The sequence below is a fragment of the Phasianus colchicus genome, chromosome 1, assembly GCF_987193195.1.
Source record: "Phasianus colchicus chromosome 1, bPhaCol1.hap1.1, whole genome shotgun sequence".
Classification (NCBI taxonomy): domain Eukaryota; kingdom Metazoa; phylum Chordata; class Aves; order Galliformes; family Phasianidae; genus Phasianus; species Phasianus colchicus.
In genome coordinates, this window is record NC_143436.1 from 86,354,791 (window position 1) to 86,376,498 (window position 21,708).

Consider the following 21,708-nt stretch of genomic DNA (forward strand, 5'->3'; position numbering starts at 1 on the left):
AGAAACCAGCTTATTTGAGATAATATTTTCAAGTTAAAATATGGGAACTGCTCTAAAGGTAATGCCTCCTATTTTGTTATTATGTTGGCCCATGCTGTTAGAGGCAGATGTTGATGGGATGGCAGTAGAGGCTGAGCCTTCCCACCAGTATTCCCTTGCATGTTGTTGACGTGTGACAGATGGCAGCAGAGGGGCAGTCTGACAGAATGGCATCTGACATGGGAGTGCAGATGAAGCAAAGGTGTGGAATTGAATCCCTCTATATGGGAAAAATGTCTCCCATTGACCTTCACTGACACTTGATGAACGTGTCTGGAGACCAAACAATGGATTGCCACTGAGCACAGCAAGGCAGTGGGTGGTGCGTTTCAGCACTGGTGATGGCAACAATAGTCACCTCCAAAAGTGGAGATTTTGACAAGTACAGCATGCAGGCTTGTGTTCATCACTGGTGAAAATGGATAACTAATGGTGATGACTTGAAAAATATTGTTCTGTAGCTGAGAAATGTTTCTACCAAATAGCATTATTGTGCTCCTTGTATCTGTTGTAGTTTCCATGGAAATTATCAGGAGGCATTACTTTTGGAGTGACCTCCTCAAGTCCTGTCCTTTCTTATGTAACTGTTGTATATTATATAATTTTCATGTTTTTCTTGTAGTCTCTATTGCTTTTTTTGCTCAATGTGATTATTTACTTTTTACACCAGAAGTAATTCATTGTTTTACTGGGTTACAGTTTCTATCAAATATCCTGTCTCATGGTGTGGGCTCTTTCACTGCACAGAATTTTAATGAATTTACATAACTTATACTAGCAGAGAGGGCCTTTTATCTCACTCCCTACAGAATTTTTCATCATAAAATCTTCCCCTTTTCTGTCATCTGTATTCTTTCCCTGTGATCATGAGGTTTTTTTTTTTAAACTTGATGATACTTATTTGTTTCAAGTAGGGGAAGAAAGTATTTTTAAAAGCAAATACAGGAATTATTAGCTTATTCAAATACAGCATGTGGCATTTTGAAACTTCCTGTATTTTTTTTTTTTCTCTTCACTAGTGTTGACAAAATATACCCATTCCTGTGTGCCAATGATTTTATCAGAGTGGCAGAGTTCCATGGAAGTGATAAGTTCGAGCTCCCTTATGGAATAAAGAGAGCAGGTTTGTGTTCCTTGTGTAGCTGTTGTTTTTTTTTTTTTTAAATGGAAACACCTACATGTCATGTAAGGCCATCTCAGTCTCTGGGCTTGATGTTTCCTTCTCACTGATGTTAGTGCTTTTGGGACACCTATGTCACCTAATGGTTTTGCTTCATTTCTCTGACCTTCTGTCTCTTAATGAATGAAGTGCTGCAGGGAAGAGTTCTCCCTCCTGTGAGAGAAGCTTCAAAAAGGAGGGAGTGAGGGTGGATGGAGTTGATTCAACTTCCCTTCCTTGGTAGATGGGCTGAAATGCTGAAGATAATTAGCTAATACTTTGTTAGGGAAAACTTCAGCTGAGTGAGAGTGAAGGTTCAATCAGAACACCAAAGCTGATCAGGGTCCAGAGTCCTACTGAGGTAAATGCTCTCCCACTTGAGGCAGCTATCAGCAATGTTTCCCTTTTACAGGGCTGGCTTTTCCCACTGAGGGGTGTCACTGGGACTGCAGAGGGTAGTTCCACCATTGTATGGCTGCTGCACCCATGCAGCATTTGCTTACTCATGTCTGTGTTGGTTGAGATAGAATAGATGGGGTTGGAGAACCCAGGCTCTAGGTATTCTTTTGGAAAGGGCTGTAAATCTCAAGTAGCCTCAGAGTTTAACGTTGATCAGTGCACTGTCCTGGTACCCGTGCAAATTTGGGCTTAAGCCTATTTCTTTGCCCTCCATCAGTATAACAAGGATAGTGCATTTTCCTGCTCCTCTGGAATTGTGATGAGGAAAAATACATTTGAGATTGAGAGTTGTTCAAACTCTATCAGTTGGAAGCACGTGAGTGTCCACAGGCATGTCCCTACAGGGTTGGGCTGGACAGATGCTTCTGCCTGTATTTCTTAATGAGTACAGACTGGTTTGATATCTTCTCCCAAAATGTGTATTACAGTTCCTGTCCCTAGCTGAGTGGCCAAGGCTGCATCTGCTTCAGCTGAAGGTGGGAGGAATAAAAAAAAGGTCATGAAATCTCTTCCAATGCTTGCTTACTCGTAACTAGAATTACTTTGGATGCAAATCCTGTTTTCCAGCACCGGAGTGTAGAGTCAGGAAAAGCTTACAAGAGAGCAGCTCTGACAAACTTGAATTTTTGAAGAGGTTTTGAGTTCTTTTGAATAGTGCATAAAAACTATTGTGTCTGAAAAGGCTGTAGTCATGTTGACATACTTACTTTTTTACTGCAAAGCACTGAATATCTTAAAATCTTCTCTATATTTGCTTTTTAGAACAATTTTTTCGGTTAGCCCTTTCAAAACTGCAAAATTGTGGACTGTCCAACGAAGACAGCAGGTGAGATGTTCTTTTTCTACTGGTTTTGTTCCTTGCATTTTCAATATTTGGTATTTATCTGAAAAGTGTCAGTGATGTTATCCTGAATTTGTTTAAGTTCGGTACGATGTGAATCTAACCAGAGTGTCCAAGCAGTACGTAACTGGTTCCAAGGTTTAAAGAAGTTCAGTTTTAAACAGTTATAGTACCAACATTCGAAAACAATATTTTCAGTGAGGGAGCTTAAAATTCTGGATCTTTTTTCCTAAATGCTTTAGGATTTTGTTTTCTGAACCGAGTTTGAGTTTTTCCTAGTCTTTCTATACTCAAGAAAAGTGAAACTTACACTCTTAAAAATTGTATATGATCTCTTTTGAAGTCGTTACTGGTGTAAGTAGATAACTTATACTTTCTTTGCGTAACTTAGATATTTTCAGAAGACTGGAGATTGACTGTTTCTAAACGAGAAATCTTACTGAAATCCCCATGTTACTGCATCTGCTGTCCTGGTGCAAACAGTTACTCATATGTATGTTCAGCTTCCTTTTCTCATAAATGACTTCATTGTATTCCCAAAGGAAACTTATGCAGCCAGGAAAGATCTTTCCAGTAACCAGAATTTGGCACAGAGTGGAGCATGCCCTTGATAACTCATTTTCCGTTTGTTAGATTGTCTTGTTTGAGTCTTGGATAGAAGCCACTTCTGCTAAGATTCTTTTTGTTTGGTTCTTTTTTTTTTTTTTTTGGAAGTCGTCTTTTTTGTGTATATGTATGTTTTCTCTTGTTGATTTTTTTTTTTTTTGAGGTAGGGTGATAGAGTCTACTAAAATTATATATTTACCAAGTGACGCAAATGATTTCTTAGACTTGCAGTCAAGCAGATCATAGAATGACTTGGGTTGGAAGGGACCTTAAAGATCATTTAGTTCCAGCCCCTCCCTGCTGTGGACAGAGTTGCTAACCATTACATCAGGCTGACCAGAAATCCATACAACTTGACCTTGAACACCTTCAGGGATGGGGCATCCACAACTTCTCTGGGCAGTTCCAGTGCCATACCACTCCCTAAATGAAATATTTTCCACTATCATCTAATATAAATTTCTCCTGTTTTAGTTTAAAAATGTTCCCCTTTGTCCTATCGCTATCAAACCATGTAAAAAGTCAGTCTCCATCCTTATAAGCTCCCTTTAGATACTGAAATGCCACAATGAGGTCTCCCTGGAGCCTTCTCCAAGCTAAACAAGCCCAGCTCCCTCAGCTTGTCCTAGTAAGAGAGGTGCTCCAGCATTCTGATCATCTTTCTGGCCCTCTTCTTGACCTGTTCCAACATCTCCACGTTTTTCTTGTGCTGGGGACTCCAGGCCTGGACACTGTACTCAATACGGGGCCTTAAGAGGGTAGAGCAGAAGGAGGCAATCACATCTGTCTTCCTGCTGGCCACCTCTCTTTTGATGCAGCCCAAGATACTCTTTGCTTCTGGGTTGCAAGTGCATGCTGCTGGCTCAATTCCAGTTTTTCATCCACCAGGACCCCAAGTCGTTCTCTTAGGACTGTTCTCAATACATTCTTCTTCACCCATATACATAGCAGCTGGTAGGATTGCCCCAGCCCGTGTGCAACATCTTGCACTTGGCCTCTATTAATTTCATTAGACTCACATGGACCCACGTTTCATCCTTGACCAGGTCCATTTGGATGGCATCCTTTACTTCTCTTGTATCAACTACACCACTCAGCTTGCTGTTGTCCACGGTCTTGCTGAGAGTGTGCTTCATCCCACTGTGTCACTAATAAAGATATTAAGGAGTACTGTTCCCTTGGGGGACACTACTCATCACTGATTTCCACCTGGACATAGAGTTGCAGACCACAACCCTCTCACTGAGACCATCCAACCAATTCTTTATCTATCAACTAGTCCAGCCTTCAAATCTGTACGTCTCCAGTTTAGGGATAAAGATGTAGTGTGAGACCATGTCAAAGGTCTTGCAAAGTCTAGGTTCATGACATCAGTTTTCCTTCTCTGATCCACTGATGCTGTCACTCCATCATAGAAGGTCAGCAGACTGAGCAGATGCAGTCTCCCTCTGGTGAAACTGTGTTGGCTATCTTGGATCACCTCATCTCCCACGTGCCATAACATAGCTTCAAGGAAGATCTGCTACATGATTTTCCCAGGCACAGACTTGAAGCTCACCAGCCTGTAGTTCCTTGAGTTTTTTTTTTTCTCTTTCTTAAAAATGAGTGATGTTTCCATTTTTACAGTCACCGAGGGCTTCACCTGACAGCCATGACTGTTAAAATATGATGGAGAGTTGCCTGGCAACTGCATTAGTCAGTTCCTTGAGGACCTGGGATTGCGTGTCCTCAGCCCTGTAGATTTGTACACATTTGGTCTCATGATGTGGTCTTAGACTTGCTCTTCTCTTATAGTGAGAGGGACTCTGTTCCCTCCAGCCACCACCCAAAGATTCAAGGATGTGAGAAGCATGACTGCCTGACTGATAGCAAAGAATGCATTGAGTATCTCAGCCTCCTCCATGTCTGTTGTAGCCAGTTCTCCCTTCTCATTTATGGGAGAAGGGGAGGGAGAGATTGACTGAGAAACCTGAGAAACTGCCTTATACTGGGATAACATGCAGAATACTTAATAGAGTTGGTTGCAAATAGTGCTGAGATTGGCTGTACTTGGTTTTGTTTGTGCTTTTTTTTTTAATCAAGAAGATCAAATTGAAGATTGTTGCCTCAAATCCTATTTTAATTAAACCTAGGTGCTATGTGAAAAGTAATTGGTGTTCAAACCCAGAAGTTACCATGTTTTTAATACTCATTGGTCATTTTCTTCACCTACTGTACTCCTTTCTTCCTTTGTGTTAAGTATCAAGTTCTAGGATGTTTGGATTTACTTTCAAGTTCAGAAGAATGGGGCAAAAACAACCTACAAAAACATTAACCCAACACCTATGCTCTGACATGAGAGGGATAATTGGGCAAACATGCACAGAGGTGACTGAGAGAGGCTAGTCTTGAATGAAAGTGCTAAAGGTTGTATTAGGAATCTACTGAAATCATAAGTTCAGCACTAATAATTTGGGCAGTAACAAACCTTGTAGTACAGCATGACATCTCTTAAACTGTGTCATCTGCCCTGGGGTACTTTGAATGTAGGTTCTTCATTTGAAACAGAGGTATATTTAGAATTTCTGGGAAGTGTGATTCTTTTTATTAATAGTAATATACCCGAGTTGGTACTGAAGCAAAACTGCAGTGGTGTAAATGTACTGAGTGTTCAATGACGACATTCAGTGTGTTCGTTCTTAATCATTTTTTGTGTACAGCACTGATGTAATATGAATCATTGTAGGGGAAAAGAAATATACATTTATCCAATATACAGTGGCTTTTGAATAGGAAAAACTTTGGGAATAACCATGTTCTCCAGCAATAGAATTATTAGGTAGTTCTGTATTGCTGTCATTTAATTCTCTATTCTTGACAGAATAGCAACCAGATTTTCCTGTAAACTTTTTTTGGGATGGGGAACCTACTGTAAAGTATTTTAGCAAACATTGGGCTAATATGAACATCAAATGTTGCACACAAGTACAGCTCGTGTACACACATCAGTGAAACAGCACAGTTTGCTACAAAAGGATTTTTTTTCTGAACAGTGCAGTGTTTAAATCTTAGTTCAAAATCTTGCTTTAAAGGTCTAGCTTTGCAAAGCTGTTCAGAAAGTAAGAGTGTCATTGTCTTCAGTGGAAAAGCCTGCCAGAGAAGGGTTTTCCATGCTAAGAGTATATTCACGGAACACCTTCCAAACATGTGCTCCACCCATTTTTTCGCAAGTAGTCAGTGAGTGCCCTTCAAGTTTATCAGCAGTAAATTCTTGCAAATACACTTACACAATACTGAGTCAACAAGCTGTGACCTCCGCATCCTCCTCTTACCAAACAACCTCCAAGGAAATGATTTTCATTCCTCAATAGGCTACTGGGGGTGTATGCAAAAGCAGCCGAGGTCAAAATATTTCTTGTTGTCACTGTTTTTTTTTTCTTTCCAGAAAAACAGGAAAGCTGAGGGTGGAATCTTTATTTGCACTTTGAAGGCTTCATTGCCGCTGAACAGTAGTTTTCTTCTATGGGGCTAGGAACATGTTTCTTCACCATGTAAACAAAATACGCAAATTCACGCCTGACCTTTAAGTTAAGAAGCTCTTGTACACAGTGTGAATAGAGGGGCTTGAGTGATTGTTTTAGGCATTACGCTTTGGTGTTAGGGATCAATTACTGTGCCATTTGTATCAGGATCCATGTGTACACCATGTAAACATCCAACACCTACATGTAATCCCTTTGTCACCCAAGCCATTGCTATACCTGAGATGTTAATCCTTTTCCTTAAGTATTTGTGCTTGTGTTTGTAATTTGGATCACTAGATATTTGAGTTCATCTTACTTCTTGTATAGCAAGCCAGATGTCATCTAAGAACTTCAAAGTTTACTTCTTATTGATTTGTGAATGTGGAGAAAAGATGAACATTATTTTCTTTTTCTTAAAATGAAAACACAAAAAACTTTACGAAACGAGACGGGTAATGTATCTGGGAGTAACGCTTTGCTGAAAATCAGTACTTCTGTAATCTGCAATAACAAGAAGTCAGATTAAGTCAAGTATTTTGATTTGAATACAGTCCAGGCTTGCTACATACTTTTTTACCTCTATTTCATAACAGGTTTCCTATACAATTATGTTCTGTTTTCATTGGTCTTAACATTTACACATGTGCATCAAGTGTATCTAGTCTCTAGAATAAGCCTGCTTATCAGTGAATTCTGTTACTGTGTGTGTAGGCCTATCATCGTAACCAGAGACACTCAAGTACTTAGAGGAGGCAGCTAAAAGGAGAAGATAATTCAGAAATATGTGTTCTCGCTAAACATTCTGTTTGAGTTAGCTGCCTTTAACTTCCTGGGCACTGAGATTTTTCTGATTTGGGTTTATCTCTGACTCCACAATGATGTGTACAAGTCACCATGAGTATTTCACCTGCTTTTTGACTGTGATATCAGTTTCAGAAAGTTGTTACCACTGCTAGATGCGTGATTGGTGTTTTATATATTTATATATAGGCAGCTGATAACATTTTTTTCAGTATTTATGTTACTGAGTGTGCTGAGATCTGAAAACTTTATCAAATGCCACATTTCAGTCTGTTTCTCTGTCTGAGTAGTATTTCAGCTATTAAAAATCCCCTAACAAGTTGTAGTCTGCATCTCTCAGTAAGAAGAGGCAACTGGATTTGACCCGAGAGCACTTGCCCAGCTCTGAAGTCCCATTTTATTTTACCTCCTTGCTCTGAATGCCATGCTATGTCACAACTGCACAGTGCAAAGTGAACACACTGAAGAGCTGCTTGCTTTTACACCAGAGTGGAAGGCGTTATTTCAATAGGTGTCATCCAAAATCTGGGAAGCCTATATTATAGATAGGATGGATATAGCAAAGAAGCTTCTTAAATTGTTACTTTGGCCAAAATTAGGAAGGTACTTAGTCTAAGGAATAATTTAAAATTCAGCTACAGAAGAAAGAACGAGCAGTGCAGCTTCAAGTAGATTGAAAAAAATATTTTGAAAATGAATGAGCTGTGAAGCTCCTGGAGTAGAGGGAATGACTTTGTGGTGGTAGAGGGAATAGGCATACTGAGGACAAGAGGGTACAACGGGTTCTGCACCTCTTGTTTCAGAGGTGTCAAGTCATGCGAAATTGTGGCATTATCTGGAGATCTTTTTTTTTTTTTTGTGAATACTTGGCATCTCCTAAGCTGTTTAGGAAACTAGAGAAAGGTATGCCAGCTTTTTCTGGTATCGCTCCGCTCTCAGGGCTGTATTTAGCAGTGCTGGATTTTGTTGGATGTGTGTGTAGTGATTTAGAGAGATTTAACAGCCTGATCAAATATAAAATATACATGTAGTGTGTGTGTGTGTGTGTATATATATTTAATTAAATAGAGGCAACTCCCTCTGCAGATGTAGTCCTAGAAGCAGCAAGTGAGAGCCTGCCACCTCAGCATTTCTTTTGAAGCGTGGCTTTGAACTGTAGGCATTTATTTTCCTTTGACATTTTTAATAAGCTTTAGGTTTTCAGCATTGGTTGGTTTTGCATCCAGTTTATTTTCCTTAGCTTGTATGCAGTGCAGCTTAACTGTTTTAACAGTTCTGTAAGAAATGTAGGGAACTGCACTGTCCATTGAGTGTGGGTCAGTCTGATCTGGGACTGTTTTCGTTGCTGTTTAATAGTACTTTCCTCAACTGAGAAAAGTAAGTTGGACTGTCTGAGGAGGCTGCATAAAGTGCCATACTGAGCATTTTACGCAGGTTACAGTATTCTTTATGGCTTCATATCATGATCCTTGTCAGTAAGAAATGGCACAAAGCCTTTTTCTTGTTTGAACAACCATAGCAATTGATATCTGATGTTTAGAACTGCAAACATTCTTGTAAAGGCTTCCTGAGTGAAGCAAGACCAAGCCTGTCAACTCTTCTTTTGCAAGCAAAGCGTACCTTCTGCTAGCATTGAAATATGCAATAGAGAGCAAAAGATACCATTAGAAGATACGGGACAACTCCTTGAAAAAATTTACTGCTAGACTTCAATTTCATTAGTTAGCATCTCTGTTTACATAATTTTTACATATTCACAGCTGGAAAGCATATATGTTGAACTCAAAAGGATGGACTTTGACTGAATGTATCATAAAGTCTAATTTTTAGCTTAGTGTTTTGCATGCCTAGAATACTGTCTGATTCGAGTTTAGTGATATAAAAAACTGTCTTTTTTCAAGCACCTTCCTATTACATGCACTTCAGCACATTTAAGCAAGTTTAGATGACACTTCATAAGTGGATGGAAAAAATTCAACATGTGAAGAGCCATCCTGTGTCATTGGGCTAAAGTTTTTTACACTTACAGTTCAGAGGTTTGTTAAGCTAAATTGTGAACCTATATCTTTCCACTGTAGCTTTCTTTTGGTGGTCTCTGGAGTTGTAAAGTATTGCAGGAACATCACAACTTGAGTGAGTTTTCCAGACATGCTGTATCTCAGAAAAATCTGAAGTGTTGTGGGAGGTGGGTGGTTTACTGAATTGCACCTGCATCGCAATCCGGCTGTGTGTTCAGTAAGCCATTAGAAAACAGCATGTAAATTCTGTTTTACAGAGGAGAAACCTCTACCTGACTTTTGCAGCCCCTGAAATAATGCAGCAATACTCTGAAATATTTAGTGTATGAAATAGGACCGAGACCCCTGTGTAGAACACAAGGAGTGTCCAAGATACAGCATAGATAAGCACATCAGCTACGTGCTCGTGAGACAAATATCTGTTGGTCACAATATTGAAACATGAGGTGTAGTGCCTATCAATGTTCTGTTTGTTTCACAGTGTTGCCTGTCGACGGTGTGTTGTGGTCGGTAACGGAGGAGTACTTCGAAATAAGACATTAGGGGGGAAAATTGACTCATATGATGTGATAATAAGGTAAATGGTATTTATTTTTCATTTTTTTTCTACATGTAGATATTTAAAAAAAAAAAAAAAAAAAAAGAAAGTATTGTAAGTCAGTAGCTTTAGAGTCCGGCCCTGCCTCTTACCTTCTATACCATGCTTGTCTTCCCCTGTGCTGGCACATTCATTGCTTGGAGTGGATTAAAAGTAATGCTGTGAGGACCACCTCAAGGCACTCATCATCCTCAATATAATATCGATGCTTGTTTCTTTTCCTCAAACATACTGTCTCATACTGGAAGTATACCAGAGGATGCTGGGTCTGAAGAAGAGGCGTCTGGTTCAGGGAAACAAAGAAAGTCTTACAGAGGAACAGGCAAGAAGGGAGGAATTCAAACGCCAAACAATCTGAAAACAGACTGTTGGGCTAATTTCTAGCTGAAACCAAGATAGTAACTAATCAAACAGTCTTTCTGCCAGCAACTGACCTGTCAGATGGTGTGTCCTCTTTCAGTAAAACCTCTGAGCTGCCATTTCAGTTTCTGCTCTGCTATTGTCTCAGTCTCATTTTTTCTTACTTTGCCATCAGTTTTACAAGGAAGATCCATTAATTATTTTGACCTTATTTTCAAGTATTTGGATCTAACTCTTCAATTCAAAGGCTCCCCTTAGATGTATCTACTCTTCTTAAAAAAGAAATCCATTTATGCCAGTGTTACACGCTTTAAAGCAGTTATTTCTAAAACCAAAACTGCTTTGGAATTACATTACCTGTTTGTTTACTGTGAATGAACAAAAAAGTGGTGTTTATATTCTGTACTTAAAACATGTTCTGATTAAAACTTTGAAGTGTTCCCATGTCTACATGCCTTGTTTTGTAAACATTTGCTCCCAAACAGCACACCTCCTGTTGTGAGCAGTCAGTTGTATTGGCAGGAATAGGGTGTAGAGAAACTGTGCCTGTGTGCTCCAAAGAGTATGCAGTGCAGCCACCGAGCAAAATCTACAAGATAAAGAGTTAAACACAGCCTCTTTGGCACCTCAGACCAAAACAGACTCTACCCACCTGCCTGCTGCTTACTAATCTGCTGTATTTCAAAGCAGTGGCAGCTGTGCAGGTATTTTTTAAAGGGGGGGGGAAGCTATAAACAAAGATGAATGAGTATCAGGTATACAGTCATAATCGCTGTTGCCACGCAGATAGTGAAGAGTATTAAAACATTCTTGAATTGCCTCTCAAATCATTTAATGTTAGGGATGGAGCGGTCAGTAATTCTCCAAGCCAGGTATTCTTCTAGATTATCTTCAGTTGCTGTGTTTGAGACAAAATCAGAAGGTCTTTTGTTCGAGTGACATACGATAAGCAATCGTACAGTTGTACTCTAAACCACCTTGGCTGGGTTCCTGTATGTTCTTGATCCTGCTGGGTTAGCGGGTGAGTGCAGGAGGCGCCTGATAGCTGCTCATCTGCCATGTAATGTGATAAGCGAATGCCAGGGCACTAAACCCTTGCACACTTGGACATGCTGCCTGCCTTGCGGACTTCTGTGTGTGCCAACCAGTGCACAGAAAGGATGCATGTCTGGAGTAGTCATCGCCATTTCTGTCTCTCTGTTCTTTCCAGGATGAATAATGGCCCTGTTATAGGGTACGAAGAAGATGTTGGGAGAAGGACGACTTTCCGCCTTTCCTACCCGGAATCCATCTTCTCAGATCCAATCCACTACGACCCCAACACTACTGTTGTTATTATCGTCTTCAAACCACGTGACTTAAAGTGGCTTTGGGAGATATTAGGCGGTCAGAAAATAGTGAGTTTAATTACTTACATGTTTTTGCGCTCAGCTTGCCACGCATCTCTCCTGTGAGATGTACTTGGTTTGCCTTTAACCTTAGCCCTCCTGGCTGGGGACCATACTGCATCTGTCAGTCTGCTCAGTTTCACTTTCCCTCGTATGCTCTATCCTTTCTCACTCCCACATTTAATCACTTCTTCAGCCCAAAGCAGTTTTCTTCTTGGACATTTCTTTTAATTCCTCTTGTAGCACTGCTTCATATTCTAACACAAATGCTCCAGCCGTTTCCTATGTTATTTTATCCTGTGCACTTGGTGAAATTGCAGAATAATGTTATCAGGGATCTCTCTTCGAGGTCTTTAGACCAAACCACTGCTCAAATAAAATGGGACCAAGTTCAAAACCATACCTGTTTTTTAGGGCTTTGTCCAGAAAATGTTTGATTATTTCCAAGGATATTTTTACAATCTCTGTTTCAGTGCTGCACTACTCTCGCAGAAAGGATTTCTCCTGAGCACTCAGGATCTGTCTGGTCCTGTCTTTTTTTTTTTGTTGTTCCCTCTTGTGAACCTCTACCAGTTATTGGAAGATGAGCTGAACAAACCTACCCATCTTATGCCCTTCTTGCATTGCGTGTCGTGCACTCTGGCCCCCTGTACTGAGCTTGCCCCTGATCAGTGCTCTCTTATACTGTTACTGTGGGCAGCCCAGAAGGGTGTTTGTGAGACCACAGGCAGATGCAGTACTTGAGTATGATTGTTTCTCTCTGTTGCTCCCCATGCTCTTGTTAAAGGAGCCAAGTATACAATGAGCCTTTATTACCTCCAGGGCATGATGATTGCGTGTGTTGTTGTCCACCATGAACCTTTCTGCAAAGCCAGCTAACCAGCCCAGCCTCTACTGCTGCAGGGAATGATCCTGTTGCAAGAGCACAATTTGGTGTATGTCTTTGAGCTCTGGAAGGTTCAACATTTATTTTCTTCTTCCTCAAACACCTGCCTTTAGGTTTTCCTTTGGTTAGAATCAGAGTTGCAACAAAAACAAAATCAGCTGTTAAAAATAGCAGTAAATAATGTGTATTTATTTGTCCATTGCAGAGTGCTAAAGGCTTTTGGAAGAAACCAGCTCTGAACATGATATACAAATCTAATCAAATCAGGATTCTTGATCCCAGCATCACCAGAAAAACAGCTTATGATTGGCTTCATTTCCCAACAAGATTTCCCAAAAAAGAGGTAAGCTTTCTTTGTTTTTGCCTTTTAGTTGCATGTATCCAAAGAAGTAATTATTTCTTCATTATAGCACACCATTAGAATATCATTTCAGGATCACATTACGTTAGCTTGGGTTTAGGTGATGCTCAGAGATGAAAAGACTGAGTTGAGAAAATAGCTGGTCTTGTATGCTAAAACTCTCTTATGGATTCAGTCACTAGTATTAAATGAGACAACATCGTAGACAGATAATTCCTTTTACAAAATAGGGGAAACCAGGCAGGTATTGGAACATGGTGGATCTGTAGAGACTCTAGAAATATTAAGGAGTTCTAAATTACTAAATTTAAGGATTTTTTTCTTATATAAAAACAGAATGGAACCACCACCAATGAAAAGGCAAGGAGAGCCTGTAATTCTAACACTGCTGCAGTTTCATTCTGCTGAGGATGGGCAGGGATTAGGGAGCAGCCCCACATTAATGGCGTATATCTAACAGCAGTCTTGTACTTAGTGATTTGATGCCAAACATTGTAATGGGTAAATCAAGAATTTGGATATTGAAAAATATGTTTAAACTCTTATCCTTCAGCCAGATGATGTTTTTGATGAAAGTTAAGGCTTCAGGTTGGAGACATCATTTGTGCAGTCATGACTGATCATGCACTGTGTAACGCAGATGCTTGTATGAATACCGTTCCCTGGGGTCATGGTCATTACACAGAGCTGCTTCATCAGGGTTACCTGACACGTGTGGGAACTTCTGACAATTTGTTTGTGGAGTATCTACCACATGCTTGCCAGGGTTTCTTGGCATTTTAGTTCTTCAGCTGAGGATAAGAAGAAGGCAGAGCAGAAGCTGGAGGTCAATTGGTATCCTCAAGGGCCACAGTACATCCATGGCTTTCATGGTTTCAGAAATCCATTCGGTTAGTTTATGTAATGCTACCCTATCAGTGTGAGTAAAAGTAGGACTGGTGCTGTCACTGAGCCAAGCAGATGTGTGTGATGTCCCAAAGCTAACACAAAGGTGCAGCCTGCTCTGTCGCTTTGAACAAAGGGCATGCTTTCTGCTCCTCTCCTGCTCAAAGCTGGAGCAGTCTATGTCCATGGTAGAATATAGTTCCTCTTTCCACCTCCTCCACATCCCCCTTGCTCCATCCTTTGGGGTTTCAGAGCCTCTCATCCCAGGCAGCAGCAGTGGCTGAATTCAAATCCTCAATTCTCTCATTTCACAGAGGTGTGTTGTGTAGTATGTCTGTGTGGTACTGCCTTTGCTGTCCTGTGCTTCAGCCCCCTCTGCCTGGAGGAGATGCCATAGACAGTTGTTACTTTCCCTGCTGTTGCTGCCTCTTCCATTAAGCCAAAATTATGTTCCTTATTTGTACATTTCTGCCTAGTCCAGTAATCACTTCTCTGTTAGTGACTATGATGGTTTTAACTGAGCCAGGAAAAACAACTGTAAAATCGGATGTGAAATGTCATTGTAAGCCAGGATATTGCTAGGGCATGCTAGGAACACTTAAGTGGCAGCAGTTCTGCTTAATAGAATCTGCAGAAAATGAGTTTGCTTGATCAAGGCTTCTTCCTTTGCCATGTTCAAGGGTTTCTCTGAGGTTTGGTTGGACAAAAAAGCATGCTTAAAGCATGACAGTATATTTTAAAAGCAGTTTTGATTTTCATTAGTATATTCCTCTGAGCTGTATGCTTATGGTAGCCAGAGGTGAAGAGAGTTATTTTGCAGCTGGTGACACTCCTGAGATTTCCAACTACAGTATTCCTGACACGTAACATTCCTGTAGTAATTTTGGGGTTCTGACAGGTGCACTACAATGTTATGCTATTGGCCCCTCTTGGAAGGTTGTTCTGTTTGGCAGGACCCCTGGGCAGTGGTGTGTATTTTAATTTGATGTCATTGTTTTTGGTGTACTCCAGAAGTCATAATAAGTGCACCCCCCAAAATAACATAAAATATGGTAGTCCAATATTGTGATTTTAATTAGGCTTGCAGAACTGATGTTAGTAATGAGTTTTTTTTTTCCCAAGAGTTTTGTTTCTATATCATACCACAGAAATAAATACTTTTTGTCACAGAATACATCTACTTTTTCTCCACCCAGAATTTCCTACTTCTGGCTTGTTTGCTTTGTTTTCAGAAGCAGATAAACTGAGCCTTGAGTAAAAGTTGAAAACAGGATGTGATTTCTTTTTTTTTTCTCAGCTGGGGTTTGACTGCAACTACTGGAAGTCTTCAGCTCATTTTGTCTCTGAATTCACGTAATTCAGTATCATTAAGGTTGGAAAAGACTTCTAAGATCATCTTGTCCAACCGTCAGCCCATCCCCACCATGCCCACTAACCATGTCCCTCAGTGCCACATCTGCACGGCTCTTGAACACCTCCAGGGATGGTGATTCCACTATGTCCTTATACAGCCTGTATGTACAGACATGACCCAGACATGTCTGCTTGAACATTTTGTCCATTTCTGGGGAATTTTTCCTCTAAAATTCATCAGCTGTGATCTAATGAAAGAGATCACTTCATTGTACAAATCCTGCCTAATTTAATTCCTCAGTATTTTAGCTTCTGCTAGAACAATCATATATGTTATCGCAGAATAAGGCAGTTGCAATGAGCTGTTCTCTGGTCTCTTATAAGAAGTGTACATTTTCAGTTAGATACTTTTATTTTTCAGTAGTTGAATCACTTGTTTATCACCTGCTCTTGATGTTTTATGTTGCATTTACTTCTGAGCTACTAACTGTAGGGAACCACGAGCAGTTTTATCTACAGTTTACTTTACTCTAATGGAAATAGTGTGGGAAGCTCTAAAGCTGTTCCTCAGGAATTTCACTGCTCTGAAAAAGTTGAAATGTAGCCAACTTAATGCAGCAATAACATTAATGTTCTTTAGTTTGGCAGTGTGAAGATTTGAGATGTATCATGTTTGTCTGGATCTCCAACATCTAGAAACATATGAACGCATCTGATTATTCAGTCAAAGTTAATGGAGGAGACATGTTCTGCAGTGTGTTGAGGTCAGGCCAATTTCATGAAAGTTGGTTTCTGAGCAGAACGATGGAGAAACTTTGCTGATTCCTCTACTGAGGGAAGGCCACAGTGCGTGCTCAGCCCTTATTAGAAACCAGAGAAGCCAATGGGATGCTGACCTGACAAGTATACTTGCCATGGAATTGCTGCAGGCAGCACCAAGCTTCTTAGGAGACAGGAGGGAGTCCAAATACAAAACCAAATGTCTGTAGAAGAGCTGGCTTCCCTGATATCAAATGCCTTTTTTCTTTTCTTTGCTATTCGTGAGAAGCTGCCAGTTGTTTATGTATGCATGTTGTTTGTGTTTCATTTTAGAAACCCAAGCATCCAACAACGGGGCTAATTGCCATTACACTAGCATTTCACATTTGTCATGAAGTTCACCTGGCGGGCTTCAAATATGATTTCACTGACAGGAACAGTTCTTTGCACTACTATGGCAACGAGACAATGTCTCAGATGATGCAGGTAACATGCATTTGTTTATGCTGAGGGGCATGCTTATGGAAATGCAGCTGGCAAGTGAGGAAGGCAATGCAGTTAGATAAAAGGAACTGCAGGTTAGAAAGGCTTCCCATTTTCTCTGCTGCTCGTGGGTTTTTATTGCTTAAAATCTCTATGCAGTTGCTTCTGAAAAATGTGGATAATGATATTTGTGTCCCTTGAGCTACATTTTATTCTGTGGTGTGTCTGTGTTAATTTGTCCATTTGAGTGTTCTGTTTTCCTTTAATGATGGCTGCACGGCTCTTGTTCATAGAGGCATATTTGCTAGCACCATTAGAACATGAGTAGGCACTGTTCACATTTCCATTCTTTTTCTTCGGCAGCTGCTTGCAAAAGTGATCACAGTTATGAAATTTCTTTAATAAAAAAAATTGAAGGATAAAGGAAGGAGTGAAAGACCTAAAACTTGCAGTTAGGAAGAGAAATGAATTTCAGAAATGAAAAGCAGAAATGCAGCTCATAAGAAGGGATAGGAGAAGGAAGCACTTCCAGGAGGGAGAAGCCACAGCTCACCAGAGGAGGAAGCAGCAGGACATCAGTAGACATCAGCAGACATCAGCAAAGCCTCTTGCTCCTGCAAAGAAGGGCTTTGCTACACCTATGTCTCTGTTTTTTGTCTCTGCTCTTGCCTTCATCTCTGTACTCCAAGCATCTTCATCTCGGCCCTTTACCTCAGTGTGAGCAGTTTTCTCTTACACATGCACACCCAGTGTGGTACATTGGTTCCATGTGGGACCTCTTTTATCTCCTCCTCCCTTTCCTAAAGAGGAAGGATGAGGCAACGTCCGTAGGACATCATATCTCTCTGAGGAGTGCTAGGTACCCTGTGCTCAAAAGTGATTATTCTTTGACACTTAGCTCACCTTTATTTTGAGGTTCCCCTCTGCAGGTAATTTCCAGTAAGCTAACCTGATGTACCAGGTTCTTTGCACTCTCTGCTGTCTGCAGTGGATGCCTTCTGGGTTTCCTTGTGCTGTCCTCCACTAACCTCAGTGATTTCTTATGTATTCAGGATCCTGATCAGGATAGAACACTAAAAATGAGTTAGTTTTGGCTTGTTGGAAAGCTGACTGGCAGGACACGTTGAAGCTGCAAATGAGCGCTCTTTGAGAACTGTGTTTGACCTTTGAGAACGACTTGTTTTCTGGTTGCTTATGTTGCAAATGCGGTTAAGCAGTTGTTGCCTACGCATGCAGAGATGAGGTGGGAGAGCTGGTAAAGGAAGGATGTCCATGAGACCGTTTCCTTATCAGTTTGGTTTGCATCCTAATAGAAAGTCTAGCCTAGTTTTGAGCTGTAGGGTCACTCATTCTGTTTTCTTGGAAGACTGTACCACAGCCAATACTAGGAAGTCTTTTCCCCAGCTCTTAGCATCTTCCTTCACAGGAAATTAGGAGGAAGGAGCAATGAAGTGATATTTCTGGTAATACATTGGAATTTAATTTTTTAATGATGATTATTCCCTCACATCTCTTTAGAATGAATACCATGACATCAATGCTGAGCAGAAATTCTTGAAGAAGCTTATAGACAAGAACTTTGTGGTCAATTTGACGTGAAAGCTGGATGGAAAATATGAAGAACAATCACTATTTTCAAGATTTCAAAATTTTTTATTTTTTGTATGACGTTTTTATTTTTTAAGTGCAACATAACTGTTTACTGTTGAAAAACAGCACAGAAACCTCATAAGGCAGAAGCTTCTTCTAAGCTAGAGGATAGTGGACTATTCCAAGCTGAGCTAACTGAATTTCTGTGAAGCTATTTAATGGGAAAAACACAAAACTTTCAGCTGAAAGTATCAGGGATGTATAAAAATGTGATTCACATTACTTATTTATCAGCAAGAACTTTTTTTCCAAATGGTTACTTCTCTGGAATACTTTATTTTCTAACGTCCTCTGAAAGGATTACACTGTTAAGAGACTGAGACAACTATTCAAGTAGCGGATGGATGTCAATGCTTGAATCTTGTAATACAAAAGTGGCTTTAAAAGCGATGCCTTTAAGTCATCACTGTGTGTTTGGGAGAAGAGGAAACATGCAGAACATACAGATTTCAGTCTGCCCTCCTCCTGAGCAGAGGACATCCATCTTCTGTGAAGAAGCCACAACCTGCACTGGTCATCGACTCTGAACTGCTGTCTGTGTGTGCCAAAGGTGAAGACCCTTTGGTCTGTTCACTGGAGATGCTGGGATTGACAATGCTCATGTTGTACCGGTTTATGGTAAAAAGCATATGACCTGTGCTATGCTTCCAATAAATTTTATGGTTTTTGACTTCTCTTAGAACAGAGGGAGTTTAAAGACTGAAGCTTTGTCTTGATTACTTGTGTCTCTTGCTTTCCCCAAATGACAACAGGAATGTGAGCTCAGACGGAGATGTTCACACTTGAGTTTAACCTTAGAGGTACTGTTTTTTTGGATTCCCAGACTTCAGGATAGGATCTAGTATGTCTTTCTGTTCTCCTGCAAGAATGACAATATATTTTTCCAAATGTAATCCCCTTTTTCGCATGCTGCAAAGCATTTGCAACTCTGAAATGCGTAAGTATGAACAATAAATATTTCTGTCTTTGGCAGCAGAATGTGCTAGGGACTGTGTAAGATTGCATCAGCTGAATTATTGTTTGGCTTCCGTTTACCTCTCTTGTTTTTACTTATAGGTTTAAATGATGTGGCTGAGCTAAATCAGTGAGCATTTACATGGGAATTTAATGGAGACATTTATTGGGAAGATTGTGTTTCCTGTATTGATTTGTTTCAGACAACCCTACCAAATAAGTTATATTTGCCTGGGAATGTACTTGACAACTTTCAAAGACAAAAGAACAAGTAAAATTCCATTCTAAATCTTTCACAGGATGTATTTATGTATCTTCTTATAGTGTCAGGGTTTTTTTTGGAAGACCTTATAGTTATCTGCTGATCATACCTGAAGAAAACACTAAAATCTGTTCCAAAAAAATCTTCAAAGTTCATAGAAAAACTTTATTGCTTTTTAATAAAAAGACACAGAGATTTAGTACATCTGGGATCAGTGCAGGCAATTAAAATATGATCTCAAGCCTCCAGCAGGTCGTGAGCACAGTGTTGTCTTTTTCAGGAGCTGAGCATTGCAAGAGTACTGACCACAGTTCTTTTTCTGCAGCAGTGTAGAGGAGTAAGCACTGAAGTGACCAAAGAGCCATCATATGCAATAGGTGATTAAAAAAATTCCTGATAGCTTCCTCTTAGTTCCTTGGCTCTGCCACTTGGCAGCTGCTTGAGTGCAGTGTGACCTTGGAGGCAAGCCAAAGAAAAGGTGGCTTGTGCTACTGTATGCTGTTTTTACCTAGTGACTCCTAGCTTCTGTTTGGTTTCAAGCAAATGGGACATATTTAAAATAACTACAGATGTCATAAAAATGTGCATCCCAGCGTGGCACAAGGAGGTGGCAGTTCAGCCATGATGGTGCTTCTGCATGGAGGGGCCCCTCAAACATCTGTGTGCAGGTGACAGCAGGGAGAGGAAGAGCGTGCTACAGGATCAGGGCAGGTACCTGTGCTGCAGAAGTGGAGGAAACCAGAAGTACTTGAAGGGAGTGTATAATCAGGAGGAGGAATGGCTGTTTACAAGGGTGGATATTGATAGAAAATGGGGGGAATGGTTTTAAACTGAGACAAGGGAGGTTTAGGTTAGATATCAGGAGGAAGTTTTTCACACAGAGGTGGTGATGCACTGGAACAGGTTGCCCAAGGAGGCTGTGGATGCCCCATCCCTGGAGGCATTCAAGGCCAGGCTGGATGTGGCTCTGGGCAGCCTGGTCTGCTGGTTGGCGACCCTGCACATAGCAGGGGGGTTGAAACTAGATGGTCATTGTGGTCCTTTTCAACTAAGGCCATTCTGTGATAAAGTGGCAGAAGTGGTCTTACTTAAAAATCTGAACAGAAATAGGTGGAGTTCTGCACCAGAAAACAGTGATGCTGCCTTTAGCTCTATCAGCATTTATGTCTCATCTTTACCTCAGTCACTTAAAAAGGTTTGTACATGACTGTGCAGCACCAGCCCCACACTGATTCAGACTACTGACAGCAGCTCCACAAGAAAGCAAAAGGGCAAGGCAAGGTGTTTCACGCAGCTGGCAGTGCTGAGCTTTCCTTGCACAGAAGTCCTTGCAAGAGTCTCACTATGCTGAGGGCAGAGCTGGGGGCTGCATCCCCTTGGTGCCCACAGACTAAATAACTGGTAAAAAGGACTTCATGGCAAACAAACGGTGTCCCCAAATTCCTTGTTTACTTACAGTAGTCTCCTTTATTCTCATTTTTAATCACATCACTGTTATGGTCTCTCTAAGCTTCTTCTCTGACATTGGTTATTGTAGATGTGCTCAGAATGCTGCCTGCATTTATCCCTATCAACTGCTGTTTTTTTATTTCTTCTCAGTGAGTCTTCCAATAATTAGGTGGTACTCCTGTGCATGCTTTCTCCCCACATCTCTCTCTCCTGCAGGAACACCGAGTCTGCATGGGTTGAGACTGCTGTCATTCTCAGTGGCATTCTCAGTGAAGTTCAGAACCAGACCTGTTTGCTCGGGACGGAGGCAAGCTTTGATAATATAGATAAACAGTAGGCACTGTTTTTTTTTTTTTGAAAAAGGACAGCTGGCAGTCCAGCAGCTTTTATCTTCAGCAATTAGCATTGAGCTATCTGCTTCATTGGTTTTCTCCCTTTACATGTTTAAGTAGGGTTCTCTGTATACCGACCCTTCTTTATCAGTGTCATACCACCTCACGTGGCCATTTCTGCTATTCTGCCTTGAGAACAGACAGCACCTCTACGTGGACTTCTTGAGGGCAGGAATTAATGTATTTACTTTGTCAATAATGTTTGCAGATTGTGGTGCCTATTGTATCTGGGTCACGTTTTCAATGGTAGCATGTAATATCAAAGGTTGGCCTTAGGGCTTTAAAATTTTATTATAAAAAAAAACAAAAGGGCAACAATGCATACCTCAAATACTTCTTATTTTTTGCCTTTCCAAAGGCAAGGTTTCTGCACTGACATTTTCCTTTGAAAGCTGCCCATTACTTTGATCACATCATCAGTGGAGAAGCTGTCAAATTGTGAATCCCAAGGTGCTCAAGCCCTATTTTTGTGTCTGTAGCAGTGTGACTCCATAGGTATGAG

At 40.6% G+C, this 21,708-nt stretch overlaps 1 protein-coding gene across 17 annotated transcripts in view; it reads left to right on the forward strand.

The window, feature by feature from the left end:
- The window catches only part of ST3GAL6 (ST3 beta-galactoside alpha-2,3-sialyltransferase 6), a 41,125-nt gene extending 22,294 nt beyond the window's left edge, over window positions 1–18,831 (forward strand). For 14 of the 17 annotated variants that reach the window (XM_090151289.1, XM_031613158.2, XM_031613157.2 and 11 more), the window contains 7 exons: window positions 1,059–1,162; window positions 2,420–2,483; window positions 9,908–10,003; window positions 11,595–11,781; window positions 12,864–13,001; window positions 16,350–16,502; window positions 18,018–18,831. In XM_090151289.1, coding sequence (XP_090007415.1) covers window positions 1,059–1,162; window positions 2,420–2,483; window positions 9,908–10,003; window positions 11,595–11,781; window positions 12,864–13,001; window positions 16,350–16,502; window positions 18,018–18,098 — 823 coding nt within the window. In that variant the 3' untranslated portion in view covers window positions 18,099–18,831. The remainder of the gene's footprint in view (window positions 1–1,058; window positions 1,163–2,419; window positions 2,484–9,907; window positions 10,004–11,594; window positions 11,782–12,863; window positions 13,002–16,349; window positions 16,503–18,017) is intronic. The other 3 variants (XM_090151315.1, XM_031613159.2, XM_090151309.1) reach the window with 2 other exon arrangements.
- Window positions 18,832–21,708: the final 2,877 nt, after the last annotated feature.